General features: G+C 39.2%; 1 protein-coding gene across 1 annotated transcript in view; it reads right to left on the reverse strand.

Moving 5' to 3' along the window:
* The window catches only part of XIAP (X-linked inhibitor of apoptosis), a 54,211-nt gene that overhangs the window by 17,812 nt on the left and 17,415 nt on the right, over positions 1–18,984 (reverse strand). Inside the window, exons 2-3 of the mRNA XM_073361290.2 lie at positions 5,133–6,043; positions 3,055–3,154 (exon numbers count right to left, since the gene is read on the reverse strand). Of these exons, the coding sequence (XP_073217391.2) occupies positions 3,055–3,154; positions 5,133–6,015 (983 nt within the window). The 5' untranslated portion in view covers positions 6,016–6,043. The remainder of the gene's footprint in view (positions 1–3,054; positions 3,155–5,132; positions 6,044–18,984) is intronic.

Consider the following 18,984-nt stretch of genomic DNA (forward strand, 5'->3'; position numbering starts at 1 on the left):
ATCTTCACCAAAAAGACATTACTTCTACGGACCTGCATTTTCAAAGTTCGTAAAAATGAAATAAAAATCAAGTCCTGGGTTGACAGATCACCTGTTTTTAGAAGGTGGATCCGCTCTTCTGTTGATATCTGTCAGTTATGGGTACCAGTACAATATTGGTCAATTCTAGACACAAATGATGAACAATCTGGCTATTGTTTATAGCCTGTGATGAGGCTATAAACAATAGCCAGATTTACACATTGGTGTGTAAATAGTTAATGGAGCCCTAGGGAGGCAGCACAGAAAGCAGCCGACAGGAGAGGGGCTGCAAGGAGCAGCCAATAGGGCCTGGCATGCCCATATAAGAAGAGTTGCAGGGAAGAGCAGGTTCAGTTGCTTCCTGGAGCTCAAGGAGGGACAACTGGCTGCCTTGCATGCAGAAGAAAGCCAGCACCCTGGACAGAACAGTGCTGCTAGCAGGGACCAGGGAGCTAGGGAAGAGCTCCTGGCTGGGAGTTGCAGACTGAGACCCTGAGGCACGAACAAAGAAGGTACTGGGGCCGCTGGGAACTGGCCCAGGGAAATAGACTGAGAGGTTGGAGGGGACGCAGTGTGGGGCTGTTATCTACAGCGTCCCTGGACCAGAACCCGGGTCCCCCCCTCCCCCACTGAGGAAGTGGCTGGACCATTGGACTGTGGTACTGTCCCCCCGGAAAGGGGGAGCACAGAGTGTGGTACAGCCAGAGGGCTGTGTCCTAAAGAGGATGTCATGGTCCTTGGAACAACACGGATCCAGGACCATAAGTGACGGTGGGCAAGACACCACCAGGAGTCAAGCGTACCGACCTGTGGAGCTGATCCGCAAGACAACCAGCGGAAGGTGCTAGCATGGTAGGTCACACCCCTTCACAAGCACCTTACCTATCATGAGCCAGAAAGGAAAAATGTATTTGAACAGTGGTCTGGGAGCCAGGGGTGCAAAACAAAGAAAGCAGGAAGGAAAGCATAAGATTAACATATGGAGATAGATCCAATGAATAAATGAATTCAACTTGAGCTAACTCCTCAAAGACTCCATTGGGAAACAATCCTCTAAGGAATTAATTTACTTTTCTAAAACCAGGACTGGGTTGGTGTAAGAAAAAGAAATTGTTGAAAAGTCAAACTAAATTTTCTTCTATAACTGCAGGAACTGCCACTGATGATACTGTATGGGCTTATTCACTGAAGAAGCAGAGTGTTCTTCCTCCAATTAAGTCCAGGAGACTGGGGGCAAGCATGTTATAATTGCTTGAAGGAGGCAGTAGCATTCAGCTCCGTATGTGCTCTGAGACGCGGAAGGATTTATTCTTGTTGAAGGATCCTCTCTTGACAAACTATGGCCATTCTCCCCAGCAATATGATCTGAGCTGTATAAATCTATTCCTAGGAACAGAGACAGAAACTGTAGCCTAGATAGTTTATGGTGAGGATACCTGAAGTTCTTTCTATTTGCAGGAACTGTTGAATTCCCTGGTGCTCTAGTCTGATGAGGTGTCCCCCTTTGAAAGAAAATGCTGAGAGGATCTGATGTTTGGTAGACTAACCATTACTTCAAACCTTAGTGACTTTCTGGTTGCTGTTGAGGCTGCCGTAGATCTAGAAGTCTTAAGTGGCATCACACATAAGTGGCAGGACCGAAACTAAACAAGGTAACATCTGGATCCCTCTTATCTTTTTGTTTTTTTAAAAATCACCCAGTCCTTTAATTCCCCATGAGAAGGCTCAGGAGGAACTCACTGAAGGAGTCTGCTTGGAGTGTGAAATTCTGGTGGCATGAGCATATTTCCTAAACTGTGTGAGTGACACAGCCATGCTATATTACTGCAAGGTTTGGAGTGTTGGTACCTGGGACTGAGGCTCTGTCTACATTAGCACTTTTGTTGGTCAGGAGTGTGAAAAAAAACACACCTGACCAACAAATTTCACCGACAAAAGCACCAGTGTGGACAGCGCTATGTCGGCAGGAGACACTTTCCCGCTGACACAGCTACCGCGGCTCATTGACGGTGGTTTAATTATGTTGGCGGCATAGAATAGTTACATATGAGACCTTACAGCAGCGCAGCTGCAGCGGTACAGCTCTGCCGCTGTAAGGTCCGTAGCATAGACATAGCCTGAGAGACCACAAGCTCTTAGTGTTTCATATGCTGCAGCAGAAGCTAAAAATCCTCCTAGAGCTGCTCTGTTCCGTCTGTTGCAAAGGCTTCTGCACACCAGTGTTCAGGTCTATACCGCTTTCTCCTTTGGTCAGGCCTCTCTCCTCAGCCAGAATTAGCAGGATGCTCATGATGGAGATCGAAACAAGTGAACTCTGGAAGCCAGCAAATGGAGGATCACATCAATGTCTCAATGAACATTCGTCTATTTGCCAGCAGGGAAGAACTATACCCAAACACCTGGAAAGGGACGACTGGAGAGAGAAATATAGTTTATATTCAAGACATCTTAAGAGGGCTTCATTTTCAAAAGGAAAAAATAATGTGCTCTTTGAAAAAAACAGGTCTCTTTATGGTGTCATGTTGGCCACCAAAAAATTGCGACACCCCAAAATCGCTACTCACTTTTGAAAATTTAGGCCTTTATTTTTAAGTGTAAGTGTGCTGCATAAACAGCAGTTTGTCTTCTCTTGAGACTTCTACATAGCTCACTCCCAATATAATATCACAGCTGCACATAATGCTTATAACATAAGCAAAGACTCTTCTCTCCAAGAATATGCTGTGAGTGGGAGCAAATGGGCCTCACTACAGGGCACCTTGAAAGCCATGCTTCCTACGGATGAGAAGAAACACAGCCACCCATGAAGACTCTTACTGCTGCTATAAGAGAGTTGCCTCTCCACAACAAAGTTAGTGAGGACACGGAGGTGATGGTGAGAAGGGCATCTCAACCATTTCAAATTATTTGGATAAGCATCCAAACCACTGAATGCTTAGCCAAACTGAGCCTTTTGAGGTCATGTTAATACATTCTCCTTTTGTGGCAGATGCAACATACTGTAAATGGAAGTGTGCACAACAAGTACCTTACCCTGGAAACCATTTAGCATGTTGCTCCCAAGGGTCTTCATTCTGCTGCCACTCTTGCAGTCCTCCACCACAGTGAAAGCACAAAACATGATCACCATTACCTAAGGGGGCAAGTAAGTGTGATGTTGTATACTTGTCAAATAAAAGGCTGAATATGCAAATATTTGTTCTTACAACTGAGAAAAAAAGCTTCAGCAAGTCTTGTTACTGATAAATTGACACATTTTTGGTGCTTTTAATAATGAGCTTCTAAGAATAAAAAGGATTATTTTAAACTAGATGTCAATGTAATCTGTGATGACATATGGTAAGAAAAACGAAGTAGCTTCTTGGACTATTTCCACTTTAATAAAAAATCAAAGAACCAAGCTTACACAAATACTGCTTTACTCAATTGTATTTGGCATTATAGAGAGATCAAAAATGCTTCTATTTGCTTACAAGTCTATTACCAATAACTTCTTGTGAGTGTGTCCAATTGTTAAGTAGGCTATAAAAACCACTACCACAAAGTTTCTGAGGCAAAAGCATTTGACACAATTTCTTTTATGTTTTTGATCAGTCTTCTCTGTACTAAGTCTCAGTTCCCCTTAAACAAGAATGGAATTAATTAACAGAAACCTAATTCACAAGGACATTTACTTATTTGCCTTTTTGGTCATTGGTTTCACTAGTCAAGACTAATAGGATCTGAACAGCAGTGACCAAGACGAAGAGGATGTGGAAGGAAATTAAATTGTCTGAGCTATAGCAGCACAGTGCACATTACAATCAAAGACTACATCAGAAGCTGCTTACATATTAAGTGTATTGCAATGAGAGGAGATATGGATAGATTTCTCCCACCGAAATTAAGTCCTTCTTAGCCAATAGGAAGGACGCAGCTCTTGGAATTTACTGTAACAGTTAACCAGCTGGTTGGATAAGCTACCTATTTTGCATGTCTTCCCAATACAGATCCCATTTGGCTGTTGAGCAGCTAGATTTTTGGGGGGATCCCACAGATTATATAAATGTCACCACTAGTTATGAATGTATTCATTTTGTGCAAGAATGTACAACAAAACATCAAAAGTTTTATTTGGGGGCCAGAGGGGGTAGGAAGAAACCAAGAGAAAACAAATTAGAAAGTCAGTGCTGTAAGAGCACAAAAAAGAGAATCAAATATGGTGAGAAAGCTAGAAATTATCCTTGGTAATCCCTTTTCTTGCTGAACAATAGTACTACTTTGCATTTACCTTCCATCCAAGGATTTCAAAGTGACTTTCCAATATTGATTAATTAAGCCTAATATGTAATTAGTCCGATTATACAGATGGGGAAAATGATGCAGAGAGGTTAAGCAGCTTGACCAAGTCACACTAAGTTTCTAAGACTGGAAGCTTTTTGCTGCATGGACCACATATTCCATGAGTTTGTACAGCATCTAGCACAACAGATCCTGGGTTGTTACTAGACTAGAGACTCTGGGTGCTATCACAATATCAACTCACACACAAATAAAAAATAATGGCAGAGATAGGAATAGAACCCAGATTTCCTGGCTGCTAGCACTGTGTGTGAACCACAAGACCACAATTCCTCTTTTTAGGGCAGGTCAGGATAGCTGCGGGTCAGTGTTCCATTCTTTCTAATATGATAAGATAACTTTTTAATGATGCCAGTCATTGTCCAAGAGCCAAAATCTGAACTGGCATACATCCTAAAATGGGCTTAAAAGACAAAGGTCACTACTTAAGATATTCTCTTTATTTAAAGTTCTGTTGCTAAAAAGGAGAACGATGTGACATTTCAGATTGTGATCATTCCAAAAGAATGCTTGATATTTTGCATGCCATCTTTCAATAATAAACCAGGAGAACATACCGTATTAGCTATGTCGTAACAACTAATTTGAGTTAAGTGAACGTAGAATTAAAAAGCATTTGAAGACTAAGGTGTTAAACAAAGGTAAAGCCTTAAATAAAAGATTTGTTTTGGCAAGTCATTCAGTGTTAAATTAATGGAGATTCTGTTCAAAATCATGTCATGCACAAATTCTGCTGCAACAAACAGACGTGAAAACCCCATCTAGCTTACCTATACTATAGAACCCAGCTTCAGCAAGTTGCTCTTTAACAACTGAGTATCTCCATGTCACAAATGTCTTGATCCGTGCTTCATATTCTGCCATAGATGGATTTCTTGGGTGATCTGCATCGTTTAAGCCACTCCTGCCAACCTCAGCAAAATTAGATTCATTTAGGACACTTCCAACATTTCCAACATCATGGCCCAGGACAAAAAAGCACCTAGGAAAATGCCTCTTATGTTCTGACCAAGCTCGATCAAAAGGTTCCCAGTTTTTCAGTTTTCCACCACAACAAAAGCACTCCACTTGATCATCAACACCTGAGTAATACAGCCCAGCACTGGCTAACTCCTTTGGTGTTAATGGCGCATAGGCTGGCCAGTTGTGAAAAGACTTTAACCTAGCTTCTTCACTGCACATAGCAGGGTTCCTGGGGTACATGCTATCTGACATGTCCACAACCTGCCCAGTTCTCAAAAGGTAATCTGCACTGAGATCAGATGATCTGTCAAAAGAGCACTGGAGGGTTGAATTTCCAGAACAGTTTTCAACTCTGCATTGACAGTTTTGGAGAACAGGATGCATATCTTTTTTAAAAAAATTAAATCGAGCAATAAATTTGCATTTTGGGGAAATTTTTCTATGTCTTCCAGCTGCTGAGTCTCCATGTTCCCACCCTTCAATAGTTGCATGACAGCTGAAGCACTTCACTTTGTCTCCCTCTCCTGTATAAAAGAAGCCAGCTCGTGCTAGTGTTGATGCAGAAATAGGACAACAATTTGGAAAGTTGGCAAAAGTCCTCAGTCTGGAGTACTCTTCAGCCATCTCTTGGTCATAGTCACAATCTGGTGTGGCACAAGCTTCAGAGTTATCTGGACTGTTACACGTCATCTCTTCAAGAGTGGGGTTCTCAAATTTCCTAAATAAAATAATATGTTTTTTAATTTCATAGACAAAGCAAAAAAAAACAACAACAGATCAAACATATTCCTTATGCAATCCCTAAGAAAACTGTGGGAATTAGTGGGATCAAAATATTCATCCTATTAAACAAACGTTAAGTAAGAAAGTCTTTTTCTTTCTTTGTTAATAACATTTTCAAGCACAGGAACATTCCAAAAGAAATTATATGAAGAAAGACAAGGAGTATTATCGTATATGAAGTTTTCTATTAACACATATGTTACGGATATCTCTTAATTGTCATCTGAACAAACAGTAAAAAGTTAACTGGAAAGCACCTGTGAATAAAAAAAGCGTATAGACTAAGAAGAACATTATTTTTTATTAACAAGACAAACATTATGAGACTAGGTCTGATAAAAAATATAACAGATGTAAGGGGCCTCACAAAAGATATGAACGAAAAACTAAGAAAAGGCCTTCAATCATGTTTGTACTTACATACGATGGTTACTGCTTCCATACATCGATTAACCCATGTCACACTCACAATGTATTTTACTGCTCCAGTTTGGAAAGATCCATGTTCAAAATCAGCCTATTATGTTACTCTTGTATAAGCAGCTTTACCTTTCTTTTTTAATTAAAAAAGTGCCCATCACACCAGCTCTTAAGTGCATACCATACATAAATGTAACAAATTGGCAAATGTCAAAATAAAAACAATACCCTGGGATTTGAAATTTAACTGTGAAGACATAAACCCCAATTTTCCTTCAGGTAAAGGCCTGAGCAAACAGACTTTACATTATTCACAGAAGGACAAACAAGATCAAGTTCTGTCAGAAAAATGAGAAAAGGCAATTCTAGTCCCAAGAGTCAGAATAAATGGACTCAAACTGAAGATGTCCTGCCTCCTCCCCTCCAAGACGATTAAATCAATGGACTGTAAAAGCAAGAGTTCATCAACTGATTTCAACTGTTGTGACAAGCACCTGAATATTAATATTTACTTTACTCTGTACAGTGTCTAAAGTTCAAAATACATCCATATAAAACAAAATACACTTGAAAAATGTTTATACATAAACTTTTTATGTTCTGTTTCCTAAATATCCCAAACGTTTCACAAGTTCAGCCAATAGCCTGAATGTTGCTACATTGGTGCTGTGCTGATACCTAGTCAAGCCTTAAACTGCAAGCCTTTTTAATTTACCAATGAACCAGCCTGAACACTAGAGACTCCTGAGTGGAGTAAACACATTTATAGATGTTGTTTCAGTGTAACAGTACTCAAATAATTAAGACCTTTGATATATAATTTTTTAACTGGTGGTTTGGGGGAAAAGAGGAGAGTGTGTGTTATAAGATGGGATACGTTGAGTATGGGAAAGTTTTCTGAAAAATTCTCAACTACTTTTGCCCTTTCCATTATATTATAGCTATGGACACAACGGAGCAGTCTAACAAAATATTTAACTTAGCAACCAACTTTTCCTGGTACTGCTTTTAATAATCTTATATACATACTTATAAGAATAGCCATACTGGGTCAGACCAATGGTCTATCTAGCCCAGTATCCTCTCTTCTGACAGTGGTCAATGCCACTGCAGCACTGTAAGTATAGAGAAGCCCTGACCAACCAACTCTAATGAGCAAGAAATAAGAGCGCAGAGGCAAGTGTGGGTGGGGCCTAGCCTGAAGACCACCCTCACTCAAGTGCTTGTGGGCTCTCAGACTGAGTCTGCAGATGAGATCACTACAGCTGTACTGCTATAGTGCCACAGTGTAGATACTTCCTATATCGACAGAAGGGCCTGTTCCATCACTGTAGGTAAGCCACCTCTCTGAGAGACAGTAGCTAGGTTGATGGAAGAATTCTTCTCTCAACTTAGCTGCATCTACACAGGGTGTTAGGCAGACCTAACTACGATGCACAAGTCATGAAATTTTCCATAGCCCTGATCGACGTAGGAGGTACATCTGGCCAAGACTACGTCTACTTAGGATTCGGAAGGTGTAATTTCTGGCTTGCGTAGACAGACCCACTCTAGCTCTGGTTGAGCTAGTTAACTAAAAATAGAAAGGTAGTCATGGCAGTGTAAGAGGACAGCTGCCCAAGTAGCTACCTAGCATCTTGGATGGAAGCATACTAGCTAGCCTGTCTTACTGCTGTGTCTACACATCTATCTTTAGTGCTCTAGCTCAATCAGAACTAGCGATATGTGGACTTCAGGTGTAATTTCCAGCTCAAGTTCCAGTGTAGACATATCTTAAGACCAATGGGAGCGGGCAGACAGAAATAACAAAAACTAAAACCCCAGGTGTTTAGGAGAAAGGGATTATCACAAAGAAAAGGGTCTCTCTCAGGGAAAAAGTCAGGTCCCCATTCCACTGCACTCTGTGCTTTCTTTTCCATCATTTCAATAGAGTTTGTAGGGCAAGTTATTTCAATGGTGTGAGAGAGACCACGACACTCAGAAAGAGAAAGAGGAATCAAGTTTTTAGGAGAAAAAAGACTCATCTCAATCCTTTCCTACCCCTCTTTGGGAATTTAAGTTTAATTTTATTTTATTTTGGAGAAGGGGTAGGGAGGTATTATAAATTGAGTTTTTTCTGTCTAATACAGTTCTGAATGGTTTAATCCTCAGGGAGGCAAGCAGCAGCTACCCTATTTATTCTATAACAGGACTCCTCAAGAGGTTGCCTACTGGGATGCTGTCAAGGTTCCTTCCCCACTCTGAACTCTAGGGTACAGGTGTGGGGACCTGCATGAAAGACCCCCTAAGCTTATTCTTACCAGCTTAGATTAAAAACTTCCCCAAGGTACAAACTTTGCCTTGTCCTTGAACCCTATGCTGCCACCACCAAGTGTGTTGAACAAAGAACAGTGAAAGAGCCCACTTGGAGACGTCTTCCCCCAAAATATCCCCCCAAGCCCTACACCCCCTTTCCTGGGGAAGGCTTGATAAAAACCCTCACCAATTTGTACAGGTGAACACAGACCCAAACCATTGGATCTTAAGAACAACGAAAAATCAATCATGTTCTTAAAAGAAGAATTTTAATTAAAGATAAAAGAATCACCTCTGTAAAATCAGGATGGTAAATACCTTACAGGGTAATCAGATTCAAAACATAGAGAATCCCTCTAGGCAAAACCTTAAGGTACAAAAAGACAAAAAACAGGAATATACATTCCATTCAGCATAACTTATTTTACCAGCCATTTAACAAAAGGAAATCTAAACGCATTTCTAGCTAGATTACTTACTAACTTAACAGAGTTTCTGAGACTGCATTCCTGATCTGTTCCCGGCAAAAACATCACACAGACAGACAGACACCCTTTGTTCACCCCCCCCTCCAGCTTTGAAAGTGTCTTGTCTCCTCATTGGTCATTTTGGTCAGGTACCAGTGAGGTTATCTTGGCTTCTTAACCCTTTACAGGTGAAATGGTTTTGCCTCTGGCCAGGAGGGATTTTATAGCACTGTATACAGACAGGTGGTTACCCTTCCCTTTATTTTATGACAGATGCATACTTCAATCTTAGATTCTGAGCCCCTAAGGAACACTGTAGCCCTCTTCAGTTTCTTTCCCTCCCGCACTGGCATTTAGCTCAAGGAAGCATGAAGTAACATCTCAAGATTCAAGAGAAACACTTCTAGATCCAGAATCTTTTCAACCAGCAATGTCACTGGATTTGAGAGAAGTATGGAGAATAGGGAGGAAGAAGTCCTCTAAACCTACAAACCAGCCCCAATCTTCACCAGCTGCGGGTTCTCACCACTTGTGTTAAATTAAACACAAATTATCCTTTAATCCCTGGAATTCTGTAATGGAAAGACCAGACATGCAAACACTTAGGAGTGTGCTGAATTCATTATATTCAGTAGTCCCATTAAAAATCAATGGGGTTTCTTACAGTAGTAAAGATAATCATAGCCATGACCATAAGCACCAACAGTGATAGACAATGAGTTTTAATTCTTGGTTTCTTACTTCAGTTGTGTACTGAAATATTTTCTAGCACCTATATATCACTGTTTATTAGCACTAGCCATTAAAATGTGTAAGAATTTTTTTTTACCAGGTTACCACAATAAAAATGGCACATTTTGGGGATGAAAAAATAAAGCCAAACTTATAAAAGTCCACAAGTATGCCTGTAGTTTGACAAGTGAACCACAAATACAGGAGGCCATTACAATACCATTACAAGAGTGACCAAATTATCAGATGCTGTAGTAAGAGGATTTTTTTTTTTTTTGTTTTGGTTTTTGCAAGGAGTAGATAGTTCTCAACTCCTACTGATGAGGGTTCTCAGCAAGGCCCAAAATTGGGTAAAAAGTCACGGCCTAATTCTGAGAACTCTCGCCGGAGAAGTCACTATTCGCACAGTCTCAGACCATCACTTGCATAAGCTTTTGAAGGATCTGGCCCCTATTGCAAAGAGAAATGCTTTAAGTGAATGAATAAATACTAAATTATTAGTGTGTTTTTATAAAGGTCAGTGAAGTATTTAAAACTCTCGAAGTGAATTAGCTTTAGTCTGAATTTGACAGGAAAAAAAGGACAGAACTCTTCTTCCTAGGATACCAATTTACCAGCTGGCATTGCCCCTTTATGAGTTTCATACCAATAAGATACATAATGCAAAACAAAAGGATGGCAACTACTATTATATATAGTCAATACTTACTGTACTCAAACTTTTTTTAAAAAAAATCTCCATACTGACAGCAATTACTGGCATAAAAGATTTTGGTTCAATGCTACATAAAAACCACAAACTTTTATATCTGCTGCATGCACTGAAAAAGCAGCTTTCACTGTGGAGACAAAGATGAGAAAAACTTTTAAAAACTAACTCAAAAGCCATCTAACAAAAGTGTGCCTTCAGCGGTCGGTTTTGTTGTCCCCCCCCCCTCTGTATTAATATTCATTACATTTTTAAAGGACAAAATAGATTTTATCCTTTAACTTGGTTATAGACTACTGTACTTAACAACCAAAGGATGAGGAAGAATCTTTCAGATTCAAAAAATAATATTTGTGCACCCAGAGACTACAGTTTGCATTGTCAAAAAGACACAGGTAGCTGCCCAATGAGCACATTAAGAAAATAAAAGGAGTGGGAGACCAGTTCTGTGTTTACAAGGTGTAGTCACAGGAACAAGACAATTTGAGTATATCAGTCTGGTTCTAAACCCTAGATTTAATCACTGGCAATTTTATACATAGTGTAATGACCTCTAAGATTAATAATATGGATATTTTATACCTTGCAGAGTTGCTATCTTTCTGTTTGTCTTTAAAGAGCTACATCAGCTGATTTACAGCTCTGACCTAGATAATTGTTTAGATGTTTGAAAGGCAAGGGCCTTCAGTAATTATGCAGAGCATCCGTGGAATCCATTACCTATGGGCTAGAGAGCCAACCCCCGCTTTTTTTAAATAATCAAATGTGAAAAGGTTTGTGTTGATAGTACTTAAAAAAATAAAACAAAAAAAAACAACTTGAATTTTAAAGTGCTTCAGAATTGTTTCTGTGAAGAACCCTATATAAGCTTATGGGGGTATCATTATTACTACTAGAATGCATTCATAGAATGCATTATTTATTTTTACTATAGTAGCGTTAGATATATGCAGGCAAGAAAAATATTATTCCTGAAAAGGCTTTCCAAGGGAGTATATAGTTTAAGGTGGAAACCTCAGAAATACTGAAAAATGTGAACCTTAAAACACACGATGCTGGCTGGCAAACAAACATATCTAGAGACTACACGTTCAAGATTTCAATATTATGTATAAATAAAAGCATCTTGTTTTATTTAAATGGAAGGTGAAATGGGAAACAGTAAATTAAAAGCTAGGTATTCACTCAGAGGATACTTGTGTCTTCCTGACAAATTGTAAAGTTTTCACAAATAGTGCTCCTTTGGTATCAAAGTAGTGGTTCTAAAACTCTTTTTCTGGACTGCCTCACACAAAATGGCTGAAAGATCATCTTATGATCAACATGGGGTTTAGGGCACAGGATGATTTTTTTTCAGCCATTTTGTGGGAAGCAGATCAGGAAAGGTGTGGGGCCAGGGGCTGCTGTTGGGTTGAGCAGGGCTTCTTCTTAGTTTACCGATTCCCATATCTCTGGCATTGGCTGAGAACCAGGGCAGGAAAATTGCCATTCCAAGGTGCTGCAAAGCCAGTTCTAAGGCCTTACTGCTTCCTCTGCTCCAGAGCCGAACCCTGGGTAGGAACTGCAGGTGTACAGAAAGGAGCTGCTCTTAGGGTGACCAGACAGCAAGTGTGAAAAATCGGGATGGGACCAGGGGGTAATAGGAGCCTATATAAGAAAAAGACCAAAAAATTGGGACTGTCCCTATAAAAATCAGCACATCTGGTCACCCTAGCTGCTCTAGAACTAAAAGGAGACCAGGAACAGTAGCAGCAGGATCTCCTTCCCATCCCTGCTCAGTCTCTTACTGGATCTTAGAAGTACAAGGATATCGTAGCTCTTAATTGGTGGGGTGCAATCCATCAGGCAGCCTTTCATGATCCGCCAGTTGAGCAGCATGGTCATAAAGCATGTCTTTTTTATCCTTATTACTATTAAACTGATTTACTATTTTATAGTACAAACCAACAAATTGAATTATATAGGTTTAAGTAATATCACTTCCTATACAGCCATCTCTCCTCTTTGGAAGAAAAAATCCTCCTTCTCCCCCAATAAGGGTTAGTTTTATATATGTGGTTCTAAAATGATAGCTCCAACTCTGCTATGAGCAAGCAGATCAGGAAATTAAAAGAAACAAGACCCTGTTTACACTCTAAAGATCCACTGAAGGGAAGGAGCCAGCACCAGAAGTTACATGGCTCAAATCTAGTATATTTATTAAGTACACTGGAGAGGGGATCACCATCCCATGGAAACACTTTGGGAGATGACTAGGGTGGGGAGAAGACTGTTCTGACAGTTCCCTTGCAGAGGGGGTTTTTTTTTTGGGTCAGGAAAGTGGGTTTTGCCCTTTCCCCAGTGGAAGTAGTAGGGCTTGGGTCCCAAATCTCACAGATCTCATTAATCCACAAAAGGACCTTTACACTGGTTTGTGGATCCTTGCCTCACACTTCATCTATTAGGTGTTCAGATACCGCAGTGATGGGCATATGGCCAGGCGCTCCCCTGTCAGCAGCTGCCTATGAAGCCCTTCAGCAAAGGGCTCCACAATGCAGAAACAGTTATAGAATGTTTTGCACAGAATCTCCTCCTGATGCCAGGGGAGAGAGGAAGAAAACATTACACACTGAGCAGTGACTCAATGTCTGTATTAAGCTCAGCTTGTTTCACTTTCATTTACATTCAGTTTCCAGTCAATTTCATGTTCTGATTCTCACACTAGCACAATACTGCAGTGTGGGGGCTTCTAATACAAGGGAATGTTTAAATCCAAACAAAATGGAAAAAAAAAATTTTTTTAAATCCTTTAAAAGCATTGGGGCTAATAGTTTATTTTAAGTAGAATAGGACTGTTAACTCTAAACTACCTACTAGTGTCATCTTAAAAACTATTCTACTTTTGTAAAGTGATGCTTTATTGCAAGTTAATTGATTCCAAGGAGTGCCACTTCTAAAAATAGTTTTAATATAAAAGTAAACATTTTATTTTTAAGTAAGCAATGTTTTTGTACCATTATACTAACATTGTTATATGACCACTATAGGTACACATATCTTTCCTCCCAAAATCTCTCCCCTCCCAAAATGTCCTAAATACAATTTTAAATAGAAGGCAAAGTGATTGAGGGATACAATTCCCAAAGTGCAACATTTTTAAAACTCCAGCCATAGATGTTCTGAGGTACAAAAGACTAGTCCAGCTAATCTTGATTAATAAATCTGACCATGGAAACCTTTTATCACTATGACTGCAGTCAGCTGCATCTTTTCAAGCTCAGCACTGTCCTCTTCATGATGTGCTGATCAGTACCAGACACAAAGAGATAACTACAAAGCTGGTGTAATTGAATGCAACTTCACTGATGTCAAAGTACTTGCTTACACCACGTCTGAATTTGTCCTAATAATCTAAATATATTAGTAGTAGTAAGGCACTAATTTGACAAAGAAACATGGGTTCCTGAAAAAGGTCTAGGCCCTCCAATGAGCTCTGTGCAAGTAGACCCCTGTGCTTGTACACTTATTACAGAATCAAAACCTAGCTCTGTTAGCACCTTTCTGGATTCTTCTGCTGAAAATCTATTCTTCACAAAAACAACATATGGATGAGAGTTGACAACATATTTTCTCCTTTTACAAGCGCAGAATATTGAGAAAGCAGGGTTTAAATAACTGGCATATGTTAAAATTCACTGACAACCTTTCTATAGCACTTTACATTTCAAGGACCTCAAATGCTTTCCAAACTATACACCACACAGGTTCAACTTTAGCAGTGGCTTGCAGATATCCAAAAACTGACTGGCACTTCTTACCCTCCCAGTCACTCCTCACGTTTTAAAAATGTAGATTAGACAAGGCAAAGTATCACATGGGTGATGCTACAACTGGCACACAATGCCTCCTTGTTAAGGGCAATAACATTAGACTGATGTTATTAAGCCCAGCCAGGCTTATGGCAATTTTACTCTAGTGATGTGGCTGTTACTGCTTCTGTGGAAGAGACATGTAATAACAGACATGATGCTGAGGAACTAAGAAGGAAAAAATGGGGGAGAAGGACATGCAGAGATGATGATCAAAACACAGCTGGACTGCTACATTTTAGGATGGAGACTGTATTTCATTCTCTTTTGTCTATCAGCCAATTAGACTGGTAGTCAAAATAAACAGAGGCATTTAAATCTAAAATTTGTATTTCTCTCCATCTGAATGTGCATGCAAGGGAAACACTCTCTAACACAATTTAATTCCAGCACCGAATACACAGATGAATTACTTTACTCACATTGGCAAGGGAGCAAGAAGTAGCTGTTTTAATGGTTCACAACAATACTTAAAACAGTAGAAGAGGAAAAATCATATGTAAATAAATTTTAGGAAGAACTGAGGTGGACAAATTGCAATTCGTTCATTGATTTAGAATTTTAGCCAGAGCATCAAGGCTCACACCTCCACTGAAAGCATAACAGGAACTTTAATGATATGTTATCAGGATCTTAGTTTTATATCTCATTCAAAAGCATCTCAAAACAGAACTGTGTCACCACCATGATGATGGGACACTGATTCAGTATTAATGCATAGAGAAAAGTGCTACTAATTCAATCACCAATATTATCTAGAGCAGCATCAAGCTTTTCTTTGGAAATGTGCCATATTGATTTTAATATCTCATATTGCCAAAATAATATTCCTATATTATACAATGGTTTTATACAATCATTATTACTGATAAAATGGTCAAGACTTAACCAACATATGCAGAATGCTTTATCACATAGTAATTGTTAATTACACTGGCTGCCTGTTGCTTCACACCTTCCGAAGTAATGTTTCAAAGGAAAAGAGGAGATAGTCTCTATGTGAGGGAAACCATCTTCCATCTGCAACCTTCCAACTACCCTCCCCCCCACCCGCAAAATCACTGCTGCCTATATCCTACAGCAATGGAGACATTAAAATACCTCACAGATACACTGTGCTATATTCCATCCCAATAAGACTCAATATGACACCCTGTCCTTTTATCTTTCTTTGTATTTTTATCCAATGGAGAAGACAGTCATAACACCACAAATTCCATCAATTTCAAAACAAACCATTATAGTAATTTCCCAGATACACAAAGCACTCGCTTTGAGCCTGGTACATATGGAATATAAAGTCCAGTTCATTCCATAAGACTGTCTTTAAATTTTTAAAGTAATTTGAATCTTTTTACATGGAAAATTAAAATTGTATTGTTAAAAAATGTCTATAAAAGCTATCCATTCTAACATGTAATAAGTAATTCTGTATTATTCAAACTAAACAAGATAAATACATTGTGCTACAGTAGCATAACAGTATTAAAAGAAGCACAATTAGTGAAAATAGTTAATTTAAAATATATTAGTAAGTTTTTGTTGAGACACAGATTAAGAAAACAGACAAAAGATACCCATCTAAAAGCTATGTCATAATACTTTGCAACATAAACAGCAACCAACCTGAGTTCAATGAGTAGAGTTTATATGTTCAAGCTAACTAGACATTTTAAATTTTGCCAGATTATTTCATCGTCACATATTTATTAAAATTCACAGTAATCAAGATGTTTAATTTTTATTAGCCTGTACCTATATGCTATCTAAAGGGTTTTTCACAATTTCTGAGCATAAAATATCTTCTCTTGCATGCACTGAACAAAGTCTATTTTAGCATGAAGCATTTCCAGGAGCAGAGGCATGATTAATCCTGTTTTTAACTATCAAAGTATTAATCAGAAGATACCTCCCCCTTTTACACTAATCTAGCAATTTGCAGAGCCAACTTGACTACAACATTTCGTTCACATCAGGTGACAGAAGACAAGAACTCTATAGAGGATCATGATGTCAGCAGATGTTAAAGTATAAAGAAGAAGAAAATTATTCAAACTGCAGGACTATAAACTCTGGTTATTCATATGAAACAAGATTTCTATTTGCTTTAAAAGTAGCAACAGATACGATTTAATGTAACAGGAATGACACCATGTTTTCTTTGAGACACCTGAATTCAAAAACTGGAACCCACTTTTTGTTCCAAGTAACTTTTATTGGGATTAAGGATAGAAATAATCATATATCCAGGATACATGGCATAAGGAAGGAGTTTTTATTTCTTTTCCTCTTCCACGTGACAAGCACCAGGGTGAAAAAACGTATCACTTGTATATCCTCATGCTTCTGACAAAGGGGAGTATTAAATGTAGTGCTCAACAGATTAACTACAAGAGCAATGTTGGTGCTTAATATGCACTTGATCTTGAAATGTGAGTGCACGTAGTGAGTCAACAAACAGAACATACTGTACCAGCTGACACACAAATTGTGCATGTGTCACTCATGTCACTTTGCTGAAGTTCACTCTGCACCTGCAAAGCTGGACACTGTTTACTAACTGAAATGGTACTTGAAAGGCTTAAAAAATGGCAAAGCATGGGATTTTTTTTTAAACCTATTTTTTTAAAAATCCCCCCCGCCCCAGGTCAGTAGCCATTTGTGAAAAAGCTGTATTTTATCTGGAGTGTTTGTTTCCTTTTGTTATTTTATAAAGAGGGTAACATAGGTTAAACAAAGTCCTTTGATGTATTTGTGTAAAGAGTAGGTGCTGAGTCAGTATTGTGACTAATCTATAATTTATTTCACCAGAAAACTGAGCTCTACTCAACTTTATTCATCTGATTTTCAGTCAGATCCTGCTTAATTTTCTGGCTAGATACACTGGGGTACAAAGAAATCAGTTGACTTGCTCAAGGGCACAGAAAGACTCTGCTTAGAAGAAATTAGGATCCTGCTGGCTTCTATGCTTGGTTCTAGTCACAAGGATTTTTATTCTTTCACCCTCAACTCTAAAGTCAGGTACCTTAGTCTAACAGGACCATCATAAAGATTCCCAGAATGCAATTTTAATTTGGAGTATTTCATTTCTCTCCCGAAAGAAAGCCTCTCTCTTTTTATGGATTCAGTTTTCAGAGTTTCCTTCTGCCCTCTTAATGAAGGGTCTAGAAACAAAAATAAGTGGAACCATTAAGCAACTTTACTATACAACAGATTACAAAATGGTTCCTAGCACAATTAGTAGGGAATAACTTCAATTACTACAATAGTATTGCTTATTTCACTCAGTTACTTAGAATCTTACAAAAAAAAACAACAACTTTGTTTCCAAACGTAGTTATGGTTGCTATGTGAGAATCACATAGTCATCTATCCCATCATTTAACAGACATAAGCATGCAAGAAAACAAGAATATTAATAGTCATAGATCTTACACTACCCACATAATAAGCATCTTATGTTTAAGGTGTTTCATCACAACAACCACCACCTTAATACTAATTATTATTTGTATATATTACCATAGCACATAGGAGCCAGGTTACTCCAGGCTAGGGGTTGGCAGGGCAGACTTTGCTATGGGCCCTTTGCTAAAGGTCAGAGATGGAGGAGAGTGAAGCATGGCGAGAATCTACAACCATATCAATGAAAGAGAGGAAATATGAACAAATGAAAATATGGACAACTGTTTAAAGCAACTGAAAATGTTGTGTCAGCCCCCCCCCCCACACACTCATTGCCACTCACAGGCAATACTCACCATGGCTGGGGCTAGAGAGTGGTGCTATGCAGAGGTGTTCCACAGCTGAAGTGTCCATAAGGACATCATTAAAAAGTTTCATGGAAAAGGAGTTTTGAAACTTTCACTTTCTGTTGTGATTGTAAATACAATGGATACATCTGTCTGTTTTATCTGCAGCTGCTGCTATTGTAGCCTTGAGGGGTATCCCCTCCACACCTGTAGAACGCCTGACTCTGATGCAGAGGAGAAAGAAGAGGACTAGAGATAATACATTCAGTGAGATCCTGTTAGCGCATGTTGCGTTTGTTGTGAACTCAGGACCTAGTGGGCCAACATGGTAGACAGCATGAAGAGGGATAGAAAGGAGAGGAGAAAGTGTATAAAGATCCAAGAATCCCATGAGAAGAGGGAGTGGGAGATGCATCAGGACATAATGGAACTTTTCAGGCAGCAAACACAAATGCTGCAGATTCTAGTTGACCTACAGGTCTAACAATCACAGGTCTGACTTGCCACCCTTGCAGTCCCTGGTGAACTCCATGGTGGTAGCTCGCTACAACTCTCAACAATCCACTTGGCATCATGGGTTGCATCCCTACCCCCACCACAGCAGACCGGTGGACAGTAAAGTTAACCACAGCTTCACATACACCAACCTATGA

This window comes from Lepidochelys kempii, chromosome 9 (assembly GCF_965140285.1).
Source record: "Lepidochelys kempii isolate rLepKem1 chromosome 9, rLepKem1.hap1, whole genome shotgun sequence".
In the NCBI taxonomy this organism is placed as follows: Eukaryota; Metazoa; Chordata; order Testudines; family Cheloniidae; genus Lepidochelys; species Lepidochelys kempii.